Source organism: Ambystoma mexicanum, chromosome 1q (genome assembly GCF_040938575.1).
Source record: "Ambystoma mexicanum isolate Mex_15411 chromosome 1q, UKY_AmexF1_1, whole genome shotgun sequence".
In the NCBI taxonomy this organism is placed as follows: Eukaryota; Metazoa; Chordata; class Amphibia; order Caudata; family Ambystomatidae; genus Ambystoma; species Ambystoma mexicanum.
The window spans coordinates 1,065,208,030-1,065,234,308 of record NC_090922.1 but is presented as its reverse complement, the minus strand read 5'-3'; the positions used below and the strand labels follow the sequence as shown (position 1 = coordinate 1,065,234,308).

General features: G+C 46.7%; 1 protein-coding gene across 4 annotated transcripts in view; it reads right to left on the bottom strand.

Annotated features, from left to right (window-relative positions):
* The window catches only part of LOC138541496 (DBIRD complex subunit ZNF326-like), a 1,377,506-nt gene that overhangs the window by 1,007,304 nt on the left and 343,923 nt on the right, over positions 1-26,279 (bottom strand). For all 4 annotated transcript variants that reach the window (XM_069641765.1, XM_069641762.1, XM_069641763.1 and 1 more), the window contains one exon: positions 14,798-14,945. In XM_069641765.1, the coding sequence (XP_069497866.1) occupies positions 14,798-14,945 (148 nt within the window). The remainder of the gene's footprint in view (positions 1-14,797; positions 14,946-26,279) is intronic.

The following is a 26,279-nucleotide window of genomic DNA, read 5'->3' as shown; positions in this document are numbered from 1 at the left end:
GTCAAGATGACTCGTCGTCCCATGGTGTCCAACTTCTTGCACTCGCTGTCCGGCGGGGAAGTGGAAGTTGAAGCCGCCGCACCTGCCGCTTTCTTCTTAGCCGCTGCCGAGACGACAGAGTCTGGCGTGGGCTGGGCCCTGAGGCACAAGGGGGCGGCATCAGGGTCTCGGTACTTCTTCTCGTACCTGTCCCTCTTGGCGGGTGCCGTGGAAGGGTTCTTGAGGACAGCAAGCCCCTCGTCCCAGATGTAGTCGAGCAAAGGCACCACGAGGACAGTCTTCCTCTTGGCCTCTCGTCGTTGGTAAAGAAACCCTTCCTTTTTCTGTTCTTCAGGGCAGAGCTAGAAGAGCTCGGATGCCCCGGTTATCATGGCGTGAAAGGAGCCAATTTCGTCGGCTGGAGAAGCCCGAGGGGGGGAGGGGTGATGACGGGATGTCCGCTGTGTCATCGCTGCCATCATCCATCCCCGTCGCTGTATCCGTCGCCGTATCCTCTCTAGGGTCCGGCGGGGGGGATGAGGGGTCCACAGGCCTCGCGGGCACGAAGGGCGGAGAGGGGTGGACTCTCCTCCGCTTGTTCAGAGGGTTTCCCCGACGGTCCTGGTTCTGGCTCCTGCGTCGGGGTCCGCGGTAATCTCGTCCTTATCTCGGTACATAAGGATTGGATTACCAACAAAATGGCCACCAAGCTATCCTGGGGCTCGGGTAATGGCTGCGACGGACGGGATGGCTGCTCCACTGGGCCCTCTTCGTCGTCATCTTCGATCACGACAGCGGGGACCGCCCCCTGGGATCGAACCTTCTCGAACCTCTCGTTGAGGCATATGAACCTCTCCTTGAGGCCCTTCTCGGTTTCCACCAGCTCCTCCTTGGAGGCTGATTCCGAGTCTGTAATGGCCACCACCCCCCCCCCTCTTTTTCCGCCGGGGACTTCACAGGGGTCTTAACGATGGGCTGGAAAGAGGATTCCCTCTGCGGTGGCAGGGATACTCTGGGCCCAGAGGCCGTTTCCACTTGCCGGCTGGATCAAAGCCCTCACCACCTTAGGTGCGTCCTGGGCCTTCGCCTTGGGGGGGAGGGTCATCACCTCGCTCCCCCTTCAAGATCAACCGGTTCCGCTCCAGCAGCTTACCCGGGTTCTCGGACTTCCTCTTCCACGAACCAGAGCGCTGGCTCGTGGTTGAACGTGCCGGGGAAGTCGCTCCCTGCCTGGCATCAAAAGATCCCGACCTTTCGGCGCTCACGGTGCCCGCGGACTCGCGGTGCTTGGCCTTCTGTTGGGCCCCCATCGCCGGGGCGCCCTCACAGGACTTAGAAGCCCGGTCAGACTTTTTCTCCGCCTTCTCACCTGCTGTGCCCTTCTCGGGCCAGGCGGCGAGGCGGGAACGACGATCTTGTCTGGTCTGTTCCGAAAGGTTCTTGCAGAACGCAGTCCTTCTCCATGTGCGTCTTGTCCTCATTTTTAAAAAAAAAATATTTATTTTTAACTTTTTACTGCATCAAATAGACAGTGCTCCAACAGGGAGCCGCATAATGCAATTCCCAACAACAGTTCCCCTGCCCCTCCGCCCCCCGCCCCCATGTCCACTGTAACTTTGATTGCCTCCATCCTCTGTCTGAGTTGGAAGTAAAGCTTTCCACGTTGCCCTTGTGTACCTTCATCCCATGGTCTCTCACTCTAGGGGCTCGGATTGTCCGAGTCTGAAGCTTCAGCATTGTTCATCAGGTAGGTGATATATGGCCCCCAGATGTCGGGAGGGCGCGCATGCAAAGGCAGCGTTCGAATAAATTCGGTGTCCATATCTTGGCAGTATGTTATATCCTTTTCCCAGTCTACAATCTTGGGGAGTGGGCCACGACCCCACGACATAGCAATTCTTCTTCGTGCCAGCACCATGAGGAGTGCCACCAACTTGCGTGACGCTGACTGTAGATATTTCGTGAGGCCGAGGAGCGGTCCCAGCGGTAAGGGGGTCATCTGCTCACCTATAATGTCGGATGTTATTTGTATAACGGAAGTCCAGAAGTGCTGGATGCCAGGACAGCCCCATGCCAGATGAAGAAAATCAGCGTTGGCAAATGCGCATCTCTCGCACTGGGCTGACGCTTCTGGGTGGTGTCTATGTTTCCTGACTGGAGTGTAGTATGTTTGGTGCACAAAGTTAAAGTGTATTAGCTTATATCGAGAATTTAGCGCTACCCTTTGAGTCTGTCGAAGAACATAGGCCCAGTCTTCCTCATTAATCGGTTCTTGTATAGCCGATTCCCAATTTCGTTGCACTTTAGGTTGAAGTTTCCGGGTGTCTCTTAACAAAGTTTTGTACAGAGTTGACACCAGTCTACCTTCACCTTGTGCTAAAATTGTGCTATGTAACAGATCCCACGTGGGGGGTTGCTTAGGGAATGTTGGAAATAGCCCCCGAAGGGTGTGGCGGAGTTTAAAATAGAGAAAGACATCCAAGGATGTGTTCCCTCCTCCGTCTTTAGCCATTTGAGGAGTCAGAAAGGTGCCCTCTGGGAAGAGGTCTCCCAGCGATTTTATCCCTATTTTATCTATCCATATTAGGAATACTCTTTCATTCGTGAGGAGGATGCCGGGGATGAATTATATCGGTAGCAGGGGGGGAAATCGTATAGCTACTCCGTATTCGCTAGCGATCTTCTTCCATATCGCATATGTGGATAGGACTGTGTTCAGCGTTTTATGCGGCACAGGAATGTGGCTTATTATGACTGCAGCTAACAGGTCGGGGGAAGCTAGGGCACGTTCCACTTGCACATGTGGTCTGATGTAGTGGGTTGAGTACCAGTGGCTTAGGAATTGGGCTTGGGCCGCCCAGTAGTATTTCTCTATATCGGGGAGAGCCAGGCCTCCACTTGATATTGGTAATGTAAGTGTGTTGTACGCTACCCGTGCTGGTTTCCCCGCCCATAGTAACTCTAGGATCAAGCTCTTGATTTTTGATAAGAAGGATTTGGGGAGGAGTAGCGGGATATTCGTAAAGAGATACAGAAGTTTGGGGAGAATAACCATTTTTGTTAGTGAGGTCCTGCCCCATAGCGTTAGTGGTAGAGATTTCCATCTCTGGATATGTTCTTGTAATAACTGCAGTGTAGTTACATAATTGTCTCTAAATATCTCGTGATGGCTTCGCGACATATTGATCCCCAAATAGCGCACCTTCGAGTTTTCCCATTTAAACCCGTGGTCATCTGCAAACTCTGAAGTGCAAGGGGCCAGGGGGAACACTATAGATTTGGAATGATTGGTTTTGAGGCCTGACATTAACCTGAATTTTATCACCTCTCGCATTACAGGGTTGAGATTGGTTTGGGGGTCACTGACGAACAGCATGACGTCGTCAGCATATAAAGAGACGATTAGTCTGTGAGGGCCCAGCTTTAACCCTCGACATAACTGCTCGGCTCTCAGCCTTGAGGCCAGGGGTTCCATCACCAGGGAAAAGATAAGGGCCGAGAGTGGGCAACCCTGTCTCGTTCCGCGCTCCAATGTGATCCCAGTGGATCTGGTGTTCCCTAATGTGATGTATGAGCGTGGTTCGTTATATAACAAAGCTACTAGTTTCAGGAAGAAGTTACCTAGACCCATCTGCCTTAGTGTTGCGAACATGAAGGGCCACTCTACTGAATCAAGCGCCTTCTCGGCATCTAACAGAACTGCTATTGCCTGTTGCGTCGGGTCCAGGGCCTCAATGACGCCAAATAGTCTCCTGATGCCGTATGTTGTACTACGCCCCGGGATGAACCCGGCTTGGTCGCCCAGCACCAGTGCCGGCATCAAGGGGAGTAATCTGGTCGCCAGAATTTTAGCTAGGATTTTGTTGTCTAAGTTGATTAATGAGATCGGCCTGTACGAAGCGCAGTTTTCTGTAGGTTTGCCAGCTTTGTGCAACATCATTACGTTAGCCTCACGCATCGTGGGCGGGAGTTTCCCTCGCTCCACCGCCTCTTCATAGACTTGAAGAAGGGGGGCCACCATTTCCACGTGTGCTTTATAGAACTCACCATTGAGTCCATCAGGTCCGGGGGCTTTGGTGTTAGGCAAGGATTTGATTGCTATCTGAATTTCTTCGAGTGATATGGGCGCGTTCAAGGGTTCGCGCAGGTCTTGGCTCACCCAATATAGTTCCGTGTCATTGAGGTACTCTTGTATCGCGTTGGGATCTGATGCTCCTTTTGAGCTATACAGGTTTTGATAGAATTCTCGGAATACGTTGGAGATCTCCTCGTCTGTGTAAACCTTCTGACCTTGCGTATCCGCGATACATTCGATGCAGGGTGGGACCTTGTCTATCGTTAGTAGCCGGGCCAGCAGTGCACCTGGTTTTTGCCCCTCTCCGTACTGTCTGATCTGATGCCTGCGACCCAGGAACTTCAGTTCGCGGTCCGCTGTCTCCCTGAACCCCAAGAGTTCTTTTTTGAGCTCGGCTTGAGTGCATGGATCTGGGGCATTGGAGAGTTTGTGCTCTAGTTCCTTCAGACGAAGCTGTTTGCTGAATAATTCCCCCCGGATCGATTTCAATAAGCTATTTTCTTTAGTCAGGCAAATTCCTCGTACATAGCACTTGAGCGTTTCCCAGATGGTGCACGCCGAGTCGACCGAGTCTTGGTTGATGTCCAGGAAGGAGACCATCTCTTGCCGCAGTTCTGCTGCAAATACGGCGTCTGTGAGTGAACCGGGTTTGAACCTCCAATTGAGGCCAGGTACTGCGACGCCCGCCAGGGTAACCTCTAGTACAACCATCGAATGGTCGGAGTAAGACCTTGGAAGGATATGGCACGCACCCCATATGAATGGGCTATGGGAGGATGCCAGGATATAATCGATTCTGGAACTGGTGTTGTGCACGGCTGATCGGAAGGTGTAGTCCCTGCTGTCTCGGTTGTGCCTTCTCCACATGTCAGATAGATTGAAGGTCTGACAAATCTCTCGAACCAGAGTACTGGCCTTGGATGGGTTTCCCAATGTATTATGGGATTTGTTGAGCCTGGAATCAAGTGTAGTATTGAGGTCCGCACCCCACACCACACCCGTCGCGTTGGTCGCGTCTAGATGGGACATTATCCAGTTGAAATTATCAGGTCCATCTGTGTTCGGTGCGTATGAGTTCACAAACACCACCTCTTTCCCGGCGATTATTCCTTTCACCATTAGGGCCCTCCCCTCAGTGTCTTTCTTTGACTCAATAAGGCTGAAATTAGTTCTCTTGTCGATCAGGATCGCGACACCTCTGGCGAATGAGGAGTAGGATGAGAAGTACCGATGGCATCCCCATGATCTGGCCCAATGTTGTTCCGACGAGGGCAGCAGATGAGTCTCTTGGAGTATCGCTATGTTGATTTTGTGTCTCCGAAGATATTGAAGAACTCTCCTTATTTTCGTAGGCTGGTTGCTGCCACGTATGTTCCAGGTGGCGATTTTCAACGTTGCCGATGCCATCTAGAGGGGTCAATGTAATCATGTCGAGCCGGGGCTCGTGGGATTGACTGGAGTCGCTCTACATAGAGGAACAGGGAGGACTTGACAGTTGTTAGGTACGTATTTCTTAGTGTGACTGTCGTGGAACGGGGGTATGCGGGTTGTGGCGGTTTTGCTGAACTAACTTCCCTCCCCTGCACGGGCAACCCCCAACAGGCCCGTGATGAACAATCCCATGTTAACAGTACAACTAGCATTGCTGTGCTCGGGGCGCAGGTGGCCCTCCAAGAGGAGGCTGGCTCCCTTCTTCGGATGCAATATTGATCTGTGGTGGTTGTTTCTAGTCAACCATGAAGTCTCGTGCCGCCGCTTTGGGTATCCTATGGGTAAATTTTACGGCGGGTTTCTTCTTGGTCTGTCGCCCCTTTGTGGTCTTCCGTTGAGAGTGGCGGGTCTACAGCCGGAGCGATCCAGGTAGTCGCTTGTCTCCTCTGGGGTGTTAAAAAACTGAGTTCTGCCCTCGTGTTGAATACGGAGTTTGGCCGGGAAGAGCATGGAATATTGTATCTGGTTCTCTTGTAACCTGCGCTTCACTGCTGTAAACGATCTTCTTTGCACTTGGACAGCTTGGGAGAAGTCCGCGAAAAACTGGATCTTGTCGCCATCGTACTGGAGATCCCCTTTTCCCTAGCCGCCCGTAGGATAGCATCTCGATCCTTACAGTTGAGCAATCTCGCTATGATTGGGCGGGGATTTGCCCCCGGGATCGGTCTGGCGTTGGGGACTTGATGAGCTCTCTCCACGACAAACAGTTTGGACAGGATCTCTGTATCAAAGAGGTCCATACATAACTTTTCAACGTAGTCTTCCATTTTCGCGGTGAGTTGTTGTTCCCTAACTCCCACGATCCTGATGTTGTTGCGCCGAGAGTGGCCTTCCAAGTCCTCGTTCTTTGCGTTTACTGCTTTCATTTGCACTTCTAGGGAGGCCACTCTGGATGTTAGGGCCGCTGCACCATCGTCGAGGTCAGACACTCTCTGCTCGACTGTGACCAGTCTGTCGGCATGTTTGTCCAGCCGGTGCTGGAGTAGGTTGACCTTGGAGGAGAGTGCGTCGAGTTTGCTTCCTAGACCCCCGATCCCGGTCTTAAGTTCAAGGAGGATTTCCCTGATGTCAAACCCGTGGGCCTCCTCTTCATCCTGGGCTGCAACCTGGATGGGAGACTGCGCTCTGCTGTTCGAGGTGGTTGCTTTGGTCGTGAAGCTACCCTCTAAGTTCAGCTTTCTTTTTTCTGTCCGTTTTCCTCGAGGTCGCCATTGGTGCCTGCGTTGCGGGAGCCAGGGGGCAGAGGGAGGCAGGTCAGGGGACCGGGGGCGCCCGGCTTGTCGTTTTTCCAGCGGTGTGACTTTCTGTAGGTCTTGCCGTTGGGCCGGTTCGGGCCGTTTGGCCACAGTCCGTGCTGTATATTACGCTTCCTCGAGTTCTGGCGGTGTTACACGGAGGTGTCGGGGATTCACATGGGGTCTCTTTTGCGAATGAGTGCTTGCGAAAGCGGGGGGCCGCCGGATTTGCCCTGGGTCGCGTCACCCCGAGTATGTCTTTCCGATATGTTGTGTACTGTTCATGTGGGCCCAGGCTCGTGGACCCCCACGCTCTTGCGCTTTCTCGTAAACTGAATGTCACTCGGGAGAGCCGGGGATCCACTTGGGACGTGCGAGCGAAGGTGCACGGGGCGCGCGTACCTGTTCCTCGGCGGCGTTCGGAGAGCCCCCCGGCGCTCGTCCGTGTTGGTTCTTCCAGGACTCTGCAGGATTTTCCTTCGTTTCGGCAGCTCCGCGCCCGCCGACTCCTCGGGGGGCCAATGCACCGACGGGGGTCAGCCGGCGCCGCCCGATCGGCACCCTCGAGTCTCAGGCCCGCTCCGCTGCCAGCAGTCCTCCTCACGTGGGCTCCTCTGCGCCTGGCCGGTGACTGTGCCTCGCTCGCTCGGGGATGGGGGGTGCTCTTCACAGTCGAGGAATCGGGACTCGGCGTCCGAGGGTCGATGGATGAAATACCACGTTCTGCTCGGATTCGCCTTGGCTACAAACCGGAGGCGACTGCGGACAATTTGCACACCACAGATGCTTCGATTGGTCAGGATTTTAGGGGAGCTCCGCGGAGCTCACAGGGAGGCCGCCATCTTGGACGGCTCTCTAGCGCCCTCTCGCGTCTTTATGACATTATTAAATTTTAACGCGAGGGACGCCGGAGGGCTTAATGCGGAGGGATTGGAACCCTTTAAATGATTAGAAAACCCAACAAGGATTGACAATGTAATATCGCTGCAAAGCACCATCAGCCCTGATTTGAGAAAGGCTTTCAATAGCCGAAACACTTGTCATCACTAGGGGCAAAACATTAAAATTTAAGAAAATGTCATAATTCAGACTGGTGCATTTCTTGTATTCTGAGTTGGTGTAGAAGTTACTATTTTCAAGGTGGTTCCATAGACTTTTCACCACCTAACTCAGATAAGACGCGACAGAACAAAAAGATCAACAACAAAAACTTAAAACTACCAAAACTCACAAACTCAAGTGTTGCCTGACAGACTAGTCTCCCAAGAAAGTCCAATTATCTATACTATATATCAATGTCCAGTGTCCTAGCTATTGAAGTCTCCCGGGGGAGGAGGGGGTGGGGGAGAGGGTGGGGTTCGGAGTGGTGTGTGTGTGATCCCAAAGGGGTATCTACTTACTGAACTTGAAGAGTGCTTTTAAGTGTATTTTATTGTTGCATATTACCCTTTCTAAAGAAAGCTCATTTTAAAACTGACTGTTAAATTATTAAATATTTATGTTAACAAGAAACTTTGAGTATAAGTGTTATTTCAATACTTGTCACTGTGAATCTCTATGTTGCACCTCTACAGCTCAAATTGACCCTTCTTGAGATAAGTCTGGCTGCTCAGTCACTCTACCAACTTGTGTAGTACAGACCTATACCAAAAGGTCGGGTTACCTATTGCCAAGATGACAAGGCCGGTGTAGTCTCCCACAGGGTTACTACATTCAATCTTGCCTAACAAGAACACCTTAAATCGGACTCGAGAAGGGGACACAAGAAGCAGCTTGGGTCTGAGGTAAAAGGGGGTTGCCCTGGACACCTCTACGTGCACGCCAACGCTCTGGACGAATTCTTGGAATCAGGTTGGCAATACCTTTTTCCCCACGGTACCTTTGGTTAGAAGAAAACGTTTGTGCTAGATGCTCCGCATTGTTGCAGACCTGGACCCATCCTCCAGATTGCTTGGTCTGATGACTGAAGGCAGGAAAATGGCTAGGATCTCTCAGCAGCAGTCTTGAGGGAAGACCTGTAGCACGATTCAGCAACTTCTTGGTTCGCTCTGCAGTTTTGGCACCTTTTCTGTAGCACCAAAAAAAGGACACGGATCACCCGGTCAATCTTAATCGCTTCCTGCAGTCCCTGGTCGAGTTGGACCGGATCTCTGAAATGTCCTTAAGGGTACAGCAATGATTTGGACGGATTAGGCCTTTCGACAAAGATGCACTCGATATCGGCAGTAGGTCTCCAGGTATTGGGGTTCCGCAGCTCTAGAAACTATTAGGACCTTGGGAGTTGGCTTGTTTCAAAGTTAATCTTGGGACTGGTTGTTCCCACCAGCCAAAGGGAAGGAGTTGTTCTCTTTGGAGCTCCTCGGTCGCACAGAAAACAGGGTCAACACAGCAGTGGTCGTAGTGGTTGCAGAGGTTCTGCAGGCGTCTCTGGTCATCGTCTTTTTCAGTTACTTTAGCTTCCAGTGGTCGACTTGCTTTTCACTCCAGAAGCCTCACCTTTTTATACAGTTACAGCACACACTCCTCTGCAATCTCCCTCAGCATTCTACAGAAAGGGGCAATTAGCTCTCCAATCAGAACAGCCAGACCCCCTCTGTGAGCTGGACCTATTCAGGGGCACTCTGGCATACGAAGGACAGGGGGGTGGTGGACGACTTCCTCCACCCCCCCCCCTCCATTTCCTGCCTGCCCAGACTCTCTGGAGACTAGGTTGGGATACCCAAGGGTTTCCGCCAAAGGCAAAACGCACACAAAGGCCTCCCCCGCCCAGAATGGTAGAAGGTTGAATAGAATTAGCACAGAAATGAGAATTCTCCCTAACACTGCCCATAAGGAGGTGTGTGCTGCAATTGTAAAAACACAGACGCGGTAGAGGTAGAGTAAAAAGAATAGAGTTCCAAAAGACAGACCACAAGAATGTCTGAGTGGAAAAAGGCTCCATTCATTCAAGATTGAAAGAAAAAGGTCCAGAAGTCCAGCAAAAAGTGCTGGGCGTCTCACTAGGAGAGGGGATGAAGCATAAAAATGATAAATCTCCCCTACAAAAACAATGTTGTAGTGCTTGTGCGAACATGTAATGGCAAAACCAAACTGTTATTAAAGTTTCTAAAAGTAACCAACCTTTTAAAGGGGATTTTGGAGTTCTGGTAAGTATTGTTGCAACTCACCCCACCATACTCAGATTCTTATAAAGATTTGGCAGGTCTTCTGAAGAGGGTCCGAGGTTGCTTTTCTTGCTGTCAGCTTCAGCCCTCGATGCCCAGGGACTGCACATTCAAGCACTTCTCCGGTCGGTGATTAATGCTGGTGCAATGTCTTCAGGTTGGAGAATGTAGCAGAACTTAATGTAGTGCTGTTAGGGAGAATTCACATTTCTGTGCTGTGGAGGTAAGAATTGATGTAGTAACAATGAGACTGCACAACCCTTATCTGCTTGGTATTGGTTAACCCACCTTTTGGTATAGTCTGTACTACAGAAGTTGGTATTGTGACTGAGCAGCCAGGCCTATCTCAAAAGGGGTAAATGTGAGCTGTAGCAATGAAATTCGCAAATACAAGTAATCCAAGTAAAACTAAAACCCAAGTTTTCAGTAATAAATCGTTATTTATTTAACATAAATTTTTAAATAAGCGTTCTTTAAAAAAGGGCAAGATATGTAACAATCAGATATACTTTAAAATACATTTCCAGAATCAGCACAAGTTAGTGGATACTCTTTGGATATGCTTTTTACACACTTCCTACACCCGGAGGGGACTTCATTCACAAGGACAGCAATGGCATTTATATATCACTAGTTGTACTTTGCAGATTCTGAGGTTGCAGAAAGGTAAGGTTAAAGGAAGGAAACAAAGGTTAAACAGGTTCTCAATATACGTGAAAACAACTGAATCTTCCAACGAAATCTAGACAAGCCTTTGCCAGCAATAACAGTCTAATTTACCACCTATGAGGGACAGAAATATCTAAGTCAATTGGAGCACAGTCTAGGGAGCTGAGGCACTTCTTAAATCAGAAACAATCTTGCACAATTTTGGAGAGTTTTCTAGAAATCTAGAAATCACTTGTAGGGTGACAAGCTGTTAAGCCTGTGAAAAGCTGAGTTGTAATCCACTCCAAGGTAAGCCACTGAAAGTCTCAACTGAGAAAAGCACAGCTCAAAAAGACACTGAGGTAAGTACTGCAAGTCTAAACAGTACCTCTGGTTTGAAGAACAGTGATCCAGCTGGATTCTGTCCTGTTGCAGCAGTGCAGACCCTGGGTTCCTGAGCCTCAGTTGTCGGGACAAGAGGTAGGACATCTGGAGGGGGTCCTGCGGCAGCAATTTGGAGGTCATTGGCCACTATGGGCCCCTCTCACCGCTGGATTGGATGCAGGAAAGTGTTTCGAACGACGGCCACCGTTGCATGGTGACACAGGAGGTTTCACTTGCCTCAGTCAGACTGCTTCCCATCGCGGGTTCTCCTTGATGCTAGGACCATGACATTTTGTAGAGGTGAGTCTTCTAGCACCGGCAGGGAACCCCGAACCCAAATTCCAGGCCTCAACTCGAAACAGTGACATCTGCAGCATGGTAGCCCAAACTCTGAGCTGGTCAGCCACTGGGCAGTCCAGCGTCAATTCTGAAGGATTTTCTTCGTAGAGCTCCGAGTTGACGCCGGGAATGGATGTTCCCTCCATTCCAAGGGTCACAGCTCCTTCGCAGGACTGCTGAAGATCGCCTACAGTACAGGGCTCTTCCGGACAGCAGCAGAGGTTGGTCATCAGGCCTTCTTCCAACAGGTGCACAGTCTCTTCGCAAGTCTTGCAGCTGGATAGGATACTTGGCTCCATCGGTTCTGGGTGCTGGTGTCCTCCTCTTATCCAGAAAAACCAGGTAAGAGTAAAATCTCCCACTAGCCAATGACAGATCTAGCCCACACACACACGCACGCACGCACGCACACACACACCAGCAGTGGTCCAATCGGGACCACTGGTGGCACAAACCATGAATATCACTCACACACTAAAACCAGTTTGTGGATTGGGACCAGTTAGGGAGAATTCTCATAAACATGCGAATTCCCCTCTACCTTAGAGATCCCCAGCTCTTTTGCGGACCTTTGGGACTTTGTACTTTTAATTGTTTGTTTTATGCGTTTGTTTCTTGGATTATGGAGTTTTAAGATAACTCCATAGGCATCTTTTCATATGTGTTACAAAGCACCATCAGTGCAATGACACGGGGAGGTCTCTTTAGACTTCCCAAAGGTTTAAATACCTTCTCTGGGATAAACTACTGTTTCCCAGAGAATGTAAGGTTAAATTAACTTTACTAGTCTTTTTAAATTCCTAGACCCAGCACACACTATCTTCCTATAAAGTGCTGGAGGGGTTACCTAGTATCCCGTGTCTAGAAACTCATGTAGCAGTCAAATGCTACCTTTTTCTATTGAAATGGCTGGTGGCAGTGGTTTTAGTACAAACTATCATGGTTTTTCCCGACCACAAACACCAGTAGCTAAAAATCGCGGCAACCATTTTTTCAAGATGGCGCCTTAAGCCCCTTTGTTTAAACAGGTCACAGTCTTCTTTTTTTGACATTTCTTTTTGGAAAGGTCCTTCTAGTGTTTGTCTCTGCGTGCCAAACCAGGTTTGGTCCCTTTGTTTCTATGCCTTTGCCAGGCTTCAGGACTGAAGACAGTGTCTGGGGTGGGCAGGAAGTGCGGGAGGTGCCCGAAACTCCCTGAGCTTAGTCTCCTAGGAGACCCAAATGCATTCTGGCGTGATTGGCTGGCTGACTGTCCGGCAAGGACAGCCACCCTGCTGGGTGAGTGGCAGATAGGCTGGAATGAATGGGAGAAAACTGTTTAAAAGGCGAGTCTCCTGGACTGGAAAGCAGAGTCGGCCACTGGAACGAAAGAACCGAAGATGAGCTGGAAGAGGAAGGCTGCTGCAACTCCTGGACCTTTGGTTTGCCCGGTGAAGCCCTGCTGCAGGTCCGAATTGCCCCTTCAAGGACGACTTCTTCCTTTGAGTTGGTGGGACCAATCAACTCTTAAGCCACCTGGATACCATTCTCAAAGCTGGTTAGGATTAACCAGGGGGAAGGACACCAGCTTGTGTGCTTGAAGTACAGCTACTCGAGCTGAAGTGACTCCGTTTTGTCAGCGTTTTCCGACGATCCCGTGCAGTGCAGGAGTCCCCCGACGTCCTCCCTCTTGTCCCCACGGCTGAGGCTCAGGAACTTTGAGATCGGCAGGGACTGCCTGGAACCAACATCTTCAGCTGCATCTTTTGCTTCATACTAAGGTACAGTGCCAACCCGATTGAGAAAATGCTTCTCTCGCGTGAAAGTTCGTGGAACTTTCCCAATTTACAGGCCTAATCAGCTTGTGACCCAACATATGACTCTTTTTCGTACAAACTACTTCTGAGAACTTTGGCAAAGACTTCACAGTTTACTTCAAGAACTGCTCTTTCCTATCCAAGACACTAGCCCATTGACTTTGGCCTATTAAACTGAATTCAGTCCACTAGTGAACTATAACCCTTTGCACTGCCTATGAAAGTATTTGCGATCTATTCTATTAATTTGTGCCTTTGCCTTCCCATTCAAAGTGTCTGAAATGACCTTTGGCTCATATTTCAGGGGAGCTTAAATTGTTCAGAAACTTATTGGTTTTGTGTTGAAGAATATTTGTTTATAATATTAAGTTGCCTCCTTCTAGTGAATGTTTTCTAAATGATTGTGTAATAAACGTATAATTGTTTTACCATGAAACTTTGAGTATAAGTGTCTACTTGAACCTCTGTGATTTTAAGACCTCTGTGTAACCTCTTGTACTGCTCACATTGCCTCTTGAGATAGGCCTGGCTGCTCAGCTCGCTACCAAAAACTGTGTGGTACAGACTTATACCAAAGGTTGTTTTTTGCTTACACCTGTAGTCCTAATTGTACGTGGTGGTCCCGGAGGGTACTGCATGCAATTCTGCCCAACAGGACCAGACAGTCCCAAACCACTGCCTGGCAGAAAACACATATTGGCACGTAGGACACAAAAAGTATCTGCTTTCCCAGACACTGGAAGTCCACATAAGGATTTTCCTGGCCTCTCAGATCAGGAAGGGTTAGAGACGACATGGCCAAGTGACAAATGAAAAACCTTGTGGCATAGTTAAACGTAACGGCTGCCCACCAGCTTGTCCCTTCGGCACACCTAAAGTAACCACAAATCCTCAGTGTTAGCCTAGGGCAAAACAAAAAGTGTACCCCTTTGTACGGCATTGTACAATGATAAAGAGTTACAAAAGTGATAACCAGTTACCAAAAGGGACAACAAAGTAACAAGACTAAGGGAAACAATGTTTCCGAGTATTGACAGCCTGAAAGACATGTCGGTTTCCACATGACAAATGAGAAAAAGCCAGTGTAGTGAAGCTGAAGGATTCACTGCAAAAAGAAGTCAGATTATTTTAATCTAAAAGTTTGAGGGTCCATAAAAATGGAAAGAAGGGTGCTGTAAAGAGAAATTTTTCCTAACACAAATTCAGAGCAAAATAATGAGCGAGTGGGGAAAAAGGCTCCCAACTCACCCAGGAGAAAAGACAAGAAAATTCAGGAGTCCAGCAAAAAATGCTGGAGGTCTCACAGGTGGAGGAGATTTGGTATAAAAATCTCCCTAACAGTGTTGACTCTTGGTTTGTAGCAATATGAGGGCAGAGTAGGCATTTTAGTCCCTACTCTTCCTTGTACTTCCTGCAGAGCAGAATCCAATTCCTTACAGACTGCTGGGGCAGTTTCTCTTCCCTCTGCTTGAGGTGGTGGTGGTAGGAAGGAAAGGAAGGGTGGCGTGGCATAACTCACTTTGTAACCTTATTAGAAAGAACCATTTACATTTCAAGAATAAATCTATCAAACTAGCATAAGTATCAATGTGTTGGTGAGGAAATGTAGGCTATGGCGGTCACAAAGTGGGTGCATTATAAGTAATTTTAGGAGGAAGTCTACACAGACTTCAAACAAAAACTTACATGCAAGAACTCCATTACTACGTTACTGAATTTTGTTTGTTTCTGAATATGATCCAAAGTTTTCTTATGAGTAGCACTTGCCAGATGAGCTTCCATTTCCTTTTCTTCAAGTGTTCGGTATTGGCAAAAGGAACAGGTAAATGCCAGCCTATAAAAAAGAAATACATTTAAATATCAGTCTTTGTTTTTGACTTTGCAGTTAAAAAGCATGCTCTGGTACAAGTGTTTTTATTAAGACCATATTTCGCCAATTCTCTGCCACCAAGCCAGCCAAGGAAGTGTCTACATTTGATAAAATGTTTTATTGAATAAGGTTAACATGTTTTACTATGCCTTTTTTTATGGGCACTACCAGAATTTATGGAAGGAAGCAATCTTATTTTGCCGCATGATTAACAGTAAATATCACTCCGCCCCCCCCAAAAAAGGATTTAAAAATAAAATAAATTGAAAAAACCAGGAGGATGCCTGCCCTCTGCTTCCACATCCACCCAGCTATGTAGTCACGTCCAGATTGATCAGTTGTACCAGAGGAGACCAATCTGTGGACCCCAAAACATTTTGCTTTTGAACCGGTCGTGACTTTTTACAGGGAAGTGAAGCCTTCAGCTTCACTCCTGGCCTTTTGCTCATTTGTCGTGGGGAAATGATCAGTCCTTGTTAAGGCAGAATTTTAATTACTGTGCTAATTTCCCTTCAACCTTAACCCTCAGCTTTTGCTGGACATAGGACTTGTGATCTTTTACTCCTGATTGAGTGGTACCTTTGTCTCACTGAAGTATTTTTCCTGACTGGGATTTTTGTGTTTGACTGTTTTATGGAGTCTGACAAACTGGAAAAGATGAGTGAAATACTTTTTGGATTGCGACATCATATTGTGGAGATGGCAAACCAAGAACCTACTTTCACATGGCAAATGGGTTCTCAGAAATCCAATCTAGACCATTTTATTGTATTCACGATTTTACTTAATTCTTGTGAACCAGTGACAAAAAGCAATCCTGGTTTAGGTGATCACATGATTATTAACTTGTATGTGAATCTTGAACACACCACTCATGAAATTGTCCCTGTATTAGTGCTTTTAGAATTTGAACGTCCAGCATTATCTGTACACATTGGAACACAAACGTATGCAGACAATTGACACAACAGATCTGAGTAAGACGTACTTTATCATGGAATGGGTGTTCAACAAACAGAGGAACGTAATAATACCATCATAAAATCACTACAAACTAAATTGGCAAGAAAAAGTTTGTCAAGTAATCAGCCACATAAGCACACATACAATTTGGATAATGAAAACCTAAAACGACAGAAAAACTAAAAGTTAAGGGATATCAAAGCCGTTGTGATGTCAGTTGAACAATACACAAGCTGTAAAAAACAGATCACCCAGACACAAGAATAAAATTAAAGTTTATACTCAAGCTACACACTGCTGACAATCAGAAAATGATTCATCAATTGTGTAAGCAGCATGCAAAATCTATCTGGGCAATGATAAGAAGTGTGTCAAATACCTCTACGGTTACAGTGAATTCCTCTTTTTCAGCGGACGCTTGGAAAAATCAGACACATGCTTATCGAATACCATCAGCATATGCGGATGTATCATACAAGAACCTTGACACCTCTGTAATGGGGCATTGTTTATGGTCCTTGGAGGATATCGAGGGGCAATAAACAAACAACAAATCAAAGGCTGCAGGACCTGATGGGATTCCATCATGTGTACTCAAATCAGACTCACATCTGGGCCTCTATTCTAAAAGAGAAGTATGAAAACATCTTCAAATCGAAGCATATTCCAGAGTCATGGCTTTTATCCCATCATCATACCCATCTTTAAAAAGGGAAATCCATCTGAGCTCTCAAACCTCAGGCCGAACGTTCTTATGGATGAGTCGTCTAAGGTGTTCTCTATTCTGATTCTCAATGAACTTGATAGCTTCATTCAAGATCATGACACTATCGCATTTCCAAACAGGATTCCGTAAGAATATGGGTACAGCTCTGAATGCTACCATGCTTTCACATATAATTGAAACAACTAAGAAAAACGATAGTGGACCAGTTTATATGGCATCCCTTGATATGACCTCAGCCTTTGACTGTCATACGCAATCAACTATGGGAAAAAATGACAAGGATTGGCATTTCTCCACACAGAATTCCCATTATTTCCATGCTACATCATAACACATGCTACAGGGTGCGAATTAACCAAGAAGGTACACTAACGGATAAAATACTGACCTTTACAGGAGTCGAACAAGGCTACAATTTGGCTTTGACCCTTTTTAATCTATTGTGCGATCGGAACGAAATCTGGCAACATAATATATTTCCCATCGGACTCTGCAAACTCCCTATTCATTGGTCAGCTTTTGCCGATGACCTTTTAACACACCCTTTGGATTGCAGAATAAACTTCAAATGTTTTCGACATATGCTCATAAATATCATTTACATCCAAATGCTAGCAAATACAAAATAGTAATTTTCACAGACAGGAAAAAGGTTACTTCTTTCAAATGGTTGATAGATGGCATCACAATTGAACGTACACCTGAATTACGCCATCTAAGATACAATCTTTATGATATTTCATCCATGTGGAAGAACTCCAACTCAAAAATTAAGACCACTTATTTCCCAGATGAAAATTATATTCAGAAAATACTGCACATTTTCTGTTATGCCGGCAATAGAATTTTATATTCTCAAGGTTGAATCGATCTTTTTATATGGTCTCGACATGTGTTTCGTAGACAGACAAAACTTTGGATCTACTTCAGGGTTGTGTCTGGAAACAAACCTTGGGACTGGCTAATTCATTGCCCACTCTATCCTAAGACATGAACTTGGTGCATCTCCTCTGTCTTCTAGATATCACTGGAGACAGTTGAATAATTACTCAAAAATGATTAACCCACCCCGTATCCAGTTTCTTTAGTACGGGTTGAAACAAAAATGAACACTAATGAACAAGATGGATGTAAATCATGATCTTATCACACGTCCACCTCAGGTAAATAATAAACTTTATAGCTAGGACTAGATTTATACGATTGAAGCTCTTGGTAGTATAGTAAGTATCTAGAATACACTTGTTTTAGTAAAATGTAACGCTCACTTGGTATCCACGGCGGCGTCACCCAGTCTGAACTGCTGCACTCTTGGACCTTTCCCCCTTTGACCCTCGTGTGGCTGAAGACCAGGTCTGAAATATAGGAGTAAAACTTAGCTTAATTGTCTCTGGTGGCACAGGAACCGCCTCCCTTCCGGACCCTAGATTCCCCTTGGTGCTTTTCTCACCTTGCTTCTTGATTTGGAGCACTCTCTGTCCTGCCTCTCCAAGCAACGGAGCGTTGGGTTAGTTGGCACTGCCTAGTAACTTCACTGGAGCAACACTACGGGTCCAGGCCAGCAGCGACTCTGTTTCTTCAGGTAAGTCTGTCTTGTGAATGTGTTCTTGTTTTGTAATTGTCCCTTCTCTCTCTTCCTTATATTGTAGGTGTGGATGCTGTTCTTATGATGTCGCGCAGGTTTGTGCACAAGATGGTAAATTAGTGCGCGGCGCTATGTGCTTCTTTGTGCTAACCTTTTTGTCTTTCTGCAAGTAGCAATGCTGTCCAGAATGCATGTGCTGAGCAGATGAAGAGCGGTAAGTAGAAAAGAGTGGACCGCTTGCTGGTACTCTGGATTCGGGACCTGGCCTTCCACTCAATGCCGGTAAGAGATGTTTTCTGAATGTCCAAGTAAACGCTTACTAAGTTGCTTTTCTCTGTCTTTTCCTTTCCTTTCCAGAGTAGCGGCTTTCTGATGGACGAGATCCGCAGAGATGTCCGTTCGGAATGCTGGGGCTGCTCCCAGGTGGTAAGCAAACTCTAATGATGTCTCCTTTTGTTCTCGCAGGTGATCAGGGCTGGCGTGTGGATAAAGATGCTAGCTGACCGCGGTGAACGTCACGCTGCCACAGGCAGAGCAACGCGAAGCGTGTGCTGGAGTCTGGGTGTGGCTTATATAGCCTGCAGGTATCCCAGGTATCACTGGGCCTGCCACCCTCAAAATGCTAGACCGCATGGTTCAGTTCAAGAACTGAGCCATGCGGAAGCTTCCATGTTGTTGCACAATGCCCTATGGGCCCAGATTAATGCCTTATCACAAGAGCCTGGCGCCAAAGGCGCCAGGTCTGACTCCAAGTGAGTCTGGGAGCAAATGTTAAGGCCCCTGAGGCCTTGATGGGGGTACTAGATGCAGCCCATCTGGTTAGGTAGTTCAGGCCAGGAGCAGTGGTCGTGACATAAAAAGAGAATTCTGCGATTATCGCATCTTCTCTGTTTTCCCTGTGAGAAAGCTTGCTCATTAGATTTAAACGTAATCAATTTTATAATAATGAAATTATGAGACTGGAAAATCCAGAGCTGCTATAAAATCTACGGGTACTTGTAATTTTTGCTTTTGCAATAACCAACTTGAGACTATGAAAGATCTTGTTATTGAATGTTCTTATTTTGAGCATGTTAGAATGCAAGTACTTGGTAAATTTAATATTGGGGAGAACAGGTTCTCTAGGGACTTTTTTGGACAAGATGTATGTGGGGCGAAAACACTTCTCTTGTTATCTCACTTGTACGTCTATTAAGTGTAATGGTTGATGAATTGATTCCCCTGATGGATGGTTAGTATTACGTTTAAGTGTTTGATACAGATTACTTCTTACAGTTGTTTTGCACTTTGGCATTGAATGTTAAAATGGGTCACAAACTGAGGCTCAGACTATGAATGTGGATCAGCATCTAAAAGTTGAAGACGAAATCTGGGCATATATGTCCATATGTTACTTTTAATTTTGTGTAATATTGCAGGTTGCTATTTTCGAAAGTCCTGATTTCACATGTTAATATGATGAACTGCACATTTGCTATTTTGCATAAACTAATGGAAGAGATTGTGATTTGAATGTATATTTTTAGGGTTTTAACTGTTAGAACTATTTTGTATGTATGCAACATTATTATGATCTTTTAAATGTTTATTAAGGTTTATGTACAAACCAAACCCAAATAAAGAAGAAAAAGAAAATAAAGAGTCTGACAAACGCCATAGGCATATGCTTTTTGTATAGTGACACACAGCACTTTAGGTGCAGTGCCACTAAGAAATCCCCTGGACTTCTCTTAATATTTAAATACATTTTCTTGGGTGAACTACTGGCACCAAGAATAGTAAGATGATCCCCGTCTTTCTTATCGTTCTCTTTGTGGGACCAGCACAAACCACTTAGTAATTCCCTCTCCCACTGCTTATGTTAAAACTTTTGTTCCACTAACTTACTTAAAATGGCTAGTGGCAGTTGTTTACGTTTACTACTAGTCTGCATTTCCATCACAGGCTGAATCCTCAGCTGCAGTACAGCACCCATGGGTGATAATTTTTTTCTGAAATGGCGCCCAGTCTCCTTTTTTTGCCATTTTCTATTTGTTTCTTCGGGGCTTTTACTCTGTTAGTTAAAACCGGTTTTAGCCCTTTGTGTGTTTTCCCTTTAGCTGGCTTCAGCCCTGAAGCCCGCCCAGGCGCCAGTGTGTCTGGAAAGGCAGGAAGTGAGGGAGGGTCCCGAAACATCCCTGTCCTTTGTCTCTAGGTGTGCCCGAGTGAAACGAGTCCCGATTGGTCAGCTGGCTGCTGTGTGATTGACAGCCTCGGCTAAGAATGAATCGCATAAAAAGGACTGTTTCTGAGCATTAGGGAGAATTCTCAGAAATGTGCTAATTCCCTTCTACCTTAGAGACCCAAAGCTCTTTTGATGGACTTTAGGGCTTTGAATTTGTATCCTGAAGAGAGAGACCTTTTTCCCCCCACTCTCTCATGCATTTTTGTTTGATTTGAACAGTGTTTATTTTGGTTCGGAGTCTGACAAACTCCATGGGCATCATCATTTTACATTGTGACACACAGCACCCTCAGTGCAGTGTCACAGATAAATCCTTTGGATTCCTGCAAAGGTTTAAATACCTTCTCTTGGGTAACTACTGTTTCCAAGAGTAGTAAAGTGAAATTGACTTTACTTGCATTTTCCTCTTCATAGACGCAGCACACACTATTTTACAATAGGATGCTGGAGGGGTTACTATCCCCTTTGTCTAACTTCTCGTGTAACATTTTTGCGTTACCCTTTCTACAATGAATGGCTGGTGGCAGTGGTTTACTTTTTCCTACCATTGTGCATTTATACAGCGGGCTGTGTTCCCAGCTGCAGTATAGCATCCATGAATGCCATTGTTAGGGAGAATTCTCATTTTATGGCTAATTTCCCTTACCTATAGAGTCCCCCAGCAGCTTTGCTGGATTTGACGGGTGTGTTGCTTTTTACCTGCGAAGAGTGAGACTCTTTTTCCCACTCTTAGGCATTTTTTCTATGTGTGTTCTGGGCTATTTTTGTGTTTAATGCCTATGGGATCTTTTCTCTCACCCATAGGAACCATCTTTATGCACATGTGTCACACAGCACGTGCCGTGACACAGGGATGTCGTAGCAACCCCCAAACAGACTCCATACCCTGGGACTGACTACTGTGTCCCAGGGCATGTCAAGTCCCCATTGACTTTACTAGTCGATTTTTATGAACTTAACCAGTACACCCCATCTTAATATGGAAGTACTGGAAGGGGTTAATAGTTTTTCCCCTATGTTCATTTCGAGAGGGTACCTTAAGGTCCCCCTCTACAAAGTTTCTGGCTGGTGGCAGTGGTTACTACCTTTTATTTTCAACCGCAAATATTTCTCTATGGGATTTTCCCATTGTTCGAGGCTACCACTTTTACCGACAGCCTCTAACATACCACCGGTCTATTTTTTTATTAACTTTACTCCGGTAGGTTTTATTTGCCAGACCTTTCATAAAACTTCTTTCGAGTCTTACTCCATTTTCCTAACCTAGGTCGGAGATCCTTTGTTCGTCCTTTCGGCGCCACTGAGTCTGGGGTGGGTCTGTTGTTTGGGAGGGGGAGTAGAACCCCTGGACAGAGTTGCCACCGCAACTCAGGTCGCACTCTAACCTGATAGGCTGGAGGGTCTCCCGCCAAGATGACCACTCCATTGTGTGTGTGACAACTAGGCTGTATGAATGGGATCTTTTTGCATAAAAGCAGGGTCCTGAGGACTGGAAGAGCAAGACGTCGCCACTGGAACTACGGAACTGAAGGGAAGAGAAGCCAGAGACATCTTCAGCATCTACACCACCGGTGAAGCCCTGCCGGATCGTCTCACCACTTTTCTTCCACACAACGAGAGGAGATCTTCAGCAGAGGAGCCTCCTTCCCTTGAGCTGGTGCGGTCAACCAGTTCACCTATCGCATCCTCTGACCTGCCTTGGTCGACTCGACAGTGCCCCGCACTTGAAGACCAGCTAGCCAGGCAGCTATTGACCCAGACCGCGATGAAAAGGAGCATACCTTTTAAACTTCGTTTGGCAGCACCGCGGCTGGTTTCATCCCTGGGTAGTGCAGCGACTCGAACCTTCCTCCACGACGGGAGCCTCTCTTCCTCTGTTGGACCCCTCAACCTGCTGGAACTACCAGGAACAACCGCCTCCGCAGGAGCCACTTCTCCACGTTTAAGGTACATTGTTCCGCCAGGCCGCCCTTTCTCCGTGTTAGCCCTAAAGGTGTTTTAAATCCTTTTACTACTTGTGGGGTCAGCCGCCCTCTCTCTTAACATTGTCTTTCACCTCGCATCTACCTCTTCAAAAGTTTTATACTAAAGACTTGACTGCAGCTACAAGAACATTTTTGCTCCTAAGCTCTTGGTCCTGTACCACCGACTCTGGCTCAGGCCTTTTGACTCTGGCTGATTTGTTAGATCTGCTCTCACTAGATTAGTTTTCAATGAGAAATGTGTTGATGCACCTAAATCTTCTAAACCCCTCTTCCTTCCTACTGTTTTAATTTGTAGAGTGCCATTTTGCTCAGTTTTCATTTACTTATCTTTTGGCTGCAGAATTACTGTGCATTACTTGTTCACAAAACTTCAGGGAACAGTTGCTAGGGGGTGTATGAAGATATTTCGGTTTAACTTGTACTTTCCCTTCCTTTCGTTGAATTGGTAGAGTGCCATTTGTAGTAGGTTTTCGCTGTGCCGTTTTGCTCAGTTTTCACTATACCGCAAACTTGTCTACATTTGAATAGGGAGTTGTATATGCTTTTCTTTTGACTAAACTTAACTTACTTTATTAACTGTGATCTATGTGTTGACTTAGAAGTGTATAAAATAAATATATATTCTCTTTTTAATATAAAACTTTGGTCAGTGTTTCCTTGCCCTATAGTACTGTACTACCTATTGTGTCAACCCTGAATACTGCTTATCTCCCTCTTGAGATAAGTCTGACTGCTCAGCCACAGCTACCAACTAAATCTTTGTGGTACCAAAGGGGATTTATTGCTCTCACCTGTAGTCCTAATCTGGGGTAGTGCTCCCTAAGGGAACTGCCCTGGATTCTGCCTAACAGCCATTTTGTCAAAAAGTCCCCCCAGTCTTCTTTTTTCGCCATTTCTTGTTGGAAAGGCCCTTCTTGAGATTTACTCTGCACACCAAAGCAAGTTTGGTCCCTTTGTTCGTTTTGTCTTTGGCGGGTTCCCTGGTGAAGCCCGCCTGTGACTCCAGTGTGTCTGGCATGGCAGGAAGCAAGGGAGGTGCCCAAAACTCCCTGTGCTTAGTCTCCTTGGTTGCAGGAATGGACCCAAAAGGTGATTGGCCGGTTGGCTAAGGACAGACACCCTGCTGTGTGAGTGACAGCTAGGCTACAAATGAATGGTAACGATAAAGGAACCGAATAAAGAAACTGGTAGAGCAGCTTGCTGCACCTGCTGGACCATTAGCTTGCCAGGTGAAGCCATGTTGCAGTGCTGAAGCTCCTATTTTGACATCGACTAGAGAAGCCCGAAAAGGACGGCTTCTCCCCTTGGGTGGGTAGGACTAATGGACCCCAAGACGAACTCGACTGACACCCCTCTCTCTGCTGGCTGTACTTCCATTGCTGCTGCAAGTACCGAGTGCCAGAGGACAGAAACACCAGAATAGAGTACATAGTTTAAACCAGACCCCGAGCTCCAGGAAGATCCTCCGGACGCCCTCGAATCAGAGCTGACCAAGCCTGAGCCACCTCAACAGAGTGCTGGACCACAGAAGCAAGGAAAGTCCACAAGGTGTCCAAGAACCGCAGTGGTGCTATTTGCAAGTAGCTGAAACCGCAAAGTACAGCTGATTTGAACTGTGCCCATTGCAGATGCCGACCTTCAAACCGTAGTGCAGGAGTCCCTAGACATCCTCCCTCTTGTCCCCATGACTGTGGCCCAGGAACAACAGGATCTGCAGGAACTACAACAGATACAGAAGCCTGGACCACCTTCTTCAGCCTCAAGGTACTGTGAACTAAGGGGCACTTAACTCTTTTTGTGTAGCTTGCTTGCTCTCAGTTGAGACTTGCATTGGCTGCCCTTTGCAGAGTTGCTTGCAGCTTTGCACTTCACAAGCTTCCCAGCTTGTGGCCCAACAGTGATCTCCTTTACAACAAAACTTTCTAACATTGTGCAAGACTTTTATGCTAATCTTCAAGAAGTGCCTCAGCTCCCCCAGACTTTGCTCAATTGACATTGGCTTTCCTGGCTCCCTGAAGACTCTTCTTAACCTTCGACTGTGTTTAACCGTCCCTCCAAAAAGGCATACATACGTTACTTGTATAGATGGGAAAGGGTTCATCTACATTGCATTGAGGGGGTTCAAAAGTGCTTACCTGTTTGAGAAACTTGTTAACCATTGTTTCCTCCCCTAACTGTTCCCTTTTTGCGACAACTTCAGCATTACCATTTAAGTGTGACAAGTGCTATATTAATGTCCAGTGTCCTAGCTATTGAAGTCACCTCAGGGTGTAGGAAATCTGTGTGCCATCCCAAAAGGATATCTACTTAATTTATTGAAATGAAGGAGTGCATTTTGAAGCATATTTATATTGTTGCCAATTGCTCCCTTCTAAAGAAGGCTTATTTTAAAACTGACTAAATATTTATTACTTTAACAACCAAGAAACCTTGAGTACAAGTGTTATTTGAATACTTGACACTGTAAAACTATGTTGCAACCCGATAGCTCAAATTGACCCCTCTTAAAATAAGCCTGGCTGCTCAGTCACACTACCAACTTGTGTAGTACAGGCCTATACCAAAGGTTGGGTTACCTATTGCCAAGAGGACAAGGCTGGTGTAGTCTCCCACAGGGTTACTACATACAATCTTGCCTAACACTGGGACTAGAGGCAGAGTCGACCACTGGAGAGGAACATCCGAAGTAGATGTGAAGAGATGCCAGCATCACCCTCCTGGACCACCAAGCGCCCGGTGAAGCTGTGCTGACACCGTTTTCATATTGACTGGGAACCCTTATGGGACAACTTCCTCCCTTCGGCTGGTGGGACCAACTAGCTTCAAAACAAGCTTCCATCTGGCACAACTTCCCCCCCCCCCCCGACTTGCTGTGCCTCACCAGAGCTGCAGAGGCCCAATACCTGGGGTCCTGTGACCATTGACAAGTGCATCGTCTTTCGAAGTCCGAATCCGTCCAAATCTCCTCTTGGGCGTCCTGAGGACCCTGTAGAAGCAGGAAATCTTGATCCAGGGTCCCCTCACCAGAGTCCAGGACCGAGGGAGCAAGCTTCTCCCAACCAGCGTTTTCTTTTTTCATGGTCACCAAGATATAGGCACCAAAACACTGAAGTGATGCAGAAACAAATGAATCCCGGTGCCGGGGAGTCCCCCTCCAGAGTACAGCTTCAGGAGCCCTCCAGACGTCCTCCCTTTCGCCACCACGACCAAGGTTCAGGAACAAGGGTCTGCCAAGCTGTAGCAAGGAGGAATCCAGCTGGAATATTTTTCTTCGAATCACAGGTCCTGTGGGGGGTTTGAAGGTTTCACCTTTTAGCCATAAATTGTGCTTCTTAACTTTTGAAGTGCTTTTTGGAGTTAATCTCAACTCACCTGCACAGGCCCAACAGCTTGTGCTCTCTACAATGTAGCTCACCTGAGTTACTGTGATTTATTCTGAACGTACTAACTTTGTCATGACTTTATCTAAGCAGTGCATCAAAACTATTGACTTTGTCCATTGACTTTGGCTGTCCTGCCTCCCTAAAGGCACTCCTCTGAACCTACTGGCTTAGGCAGTACTTGTTCCCTCATAGGTTATAAAATTGTTGACAATATTATTGCTGGGCAAAAAGTTTACCTGACTCCCTTTAGGAGATTGTAATTGTTTCACAAACTGTTGAAAGTATGTTCCAAATCTTATTCTAACCTGTCCTTCCTTTCACAGCTCAACTGAATTGGTAACTGAAATAAGTTTAATAATGAACTTTACTGAAGTCACTGTGTGCTGGAACATGCGTTAACATAAGAAACTTGTATTGTCTCAAAAACTGAA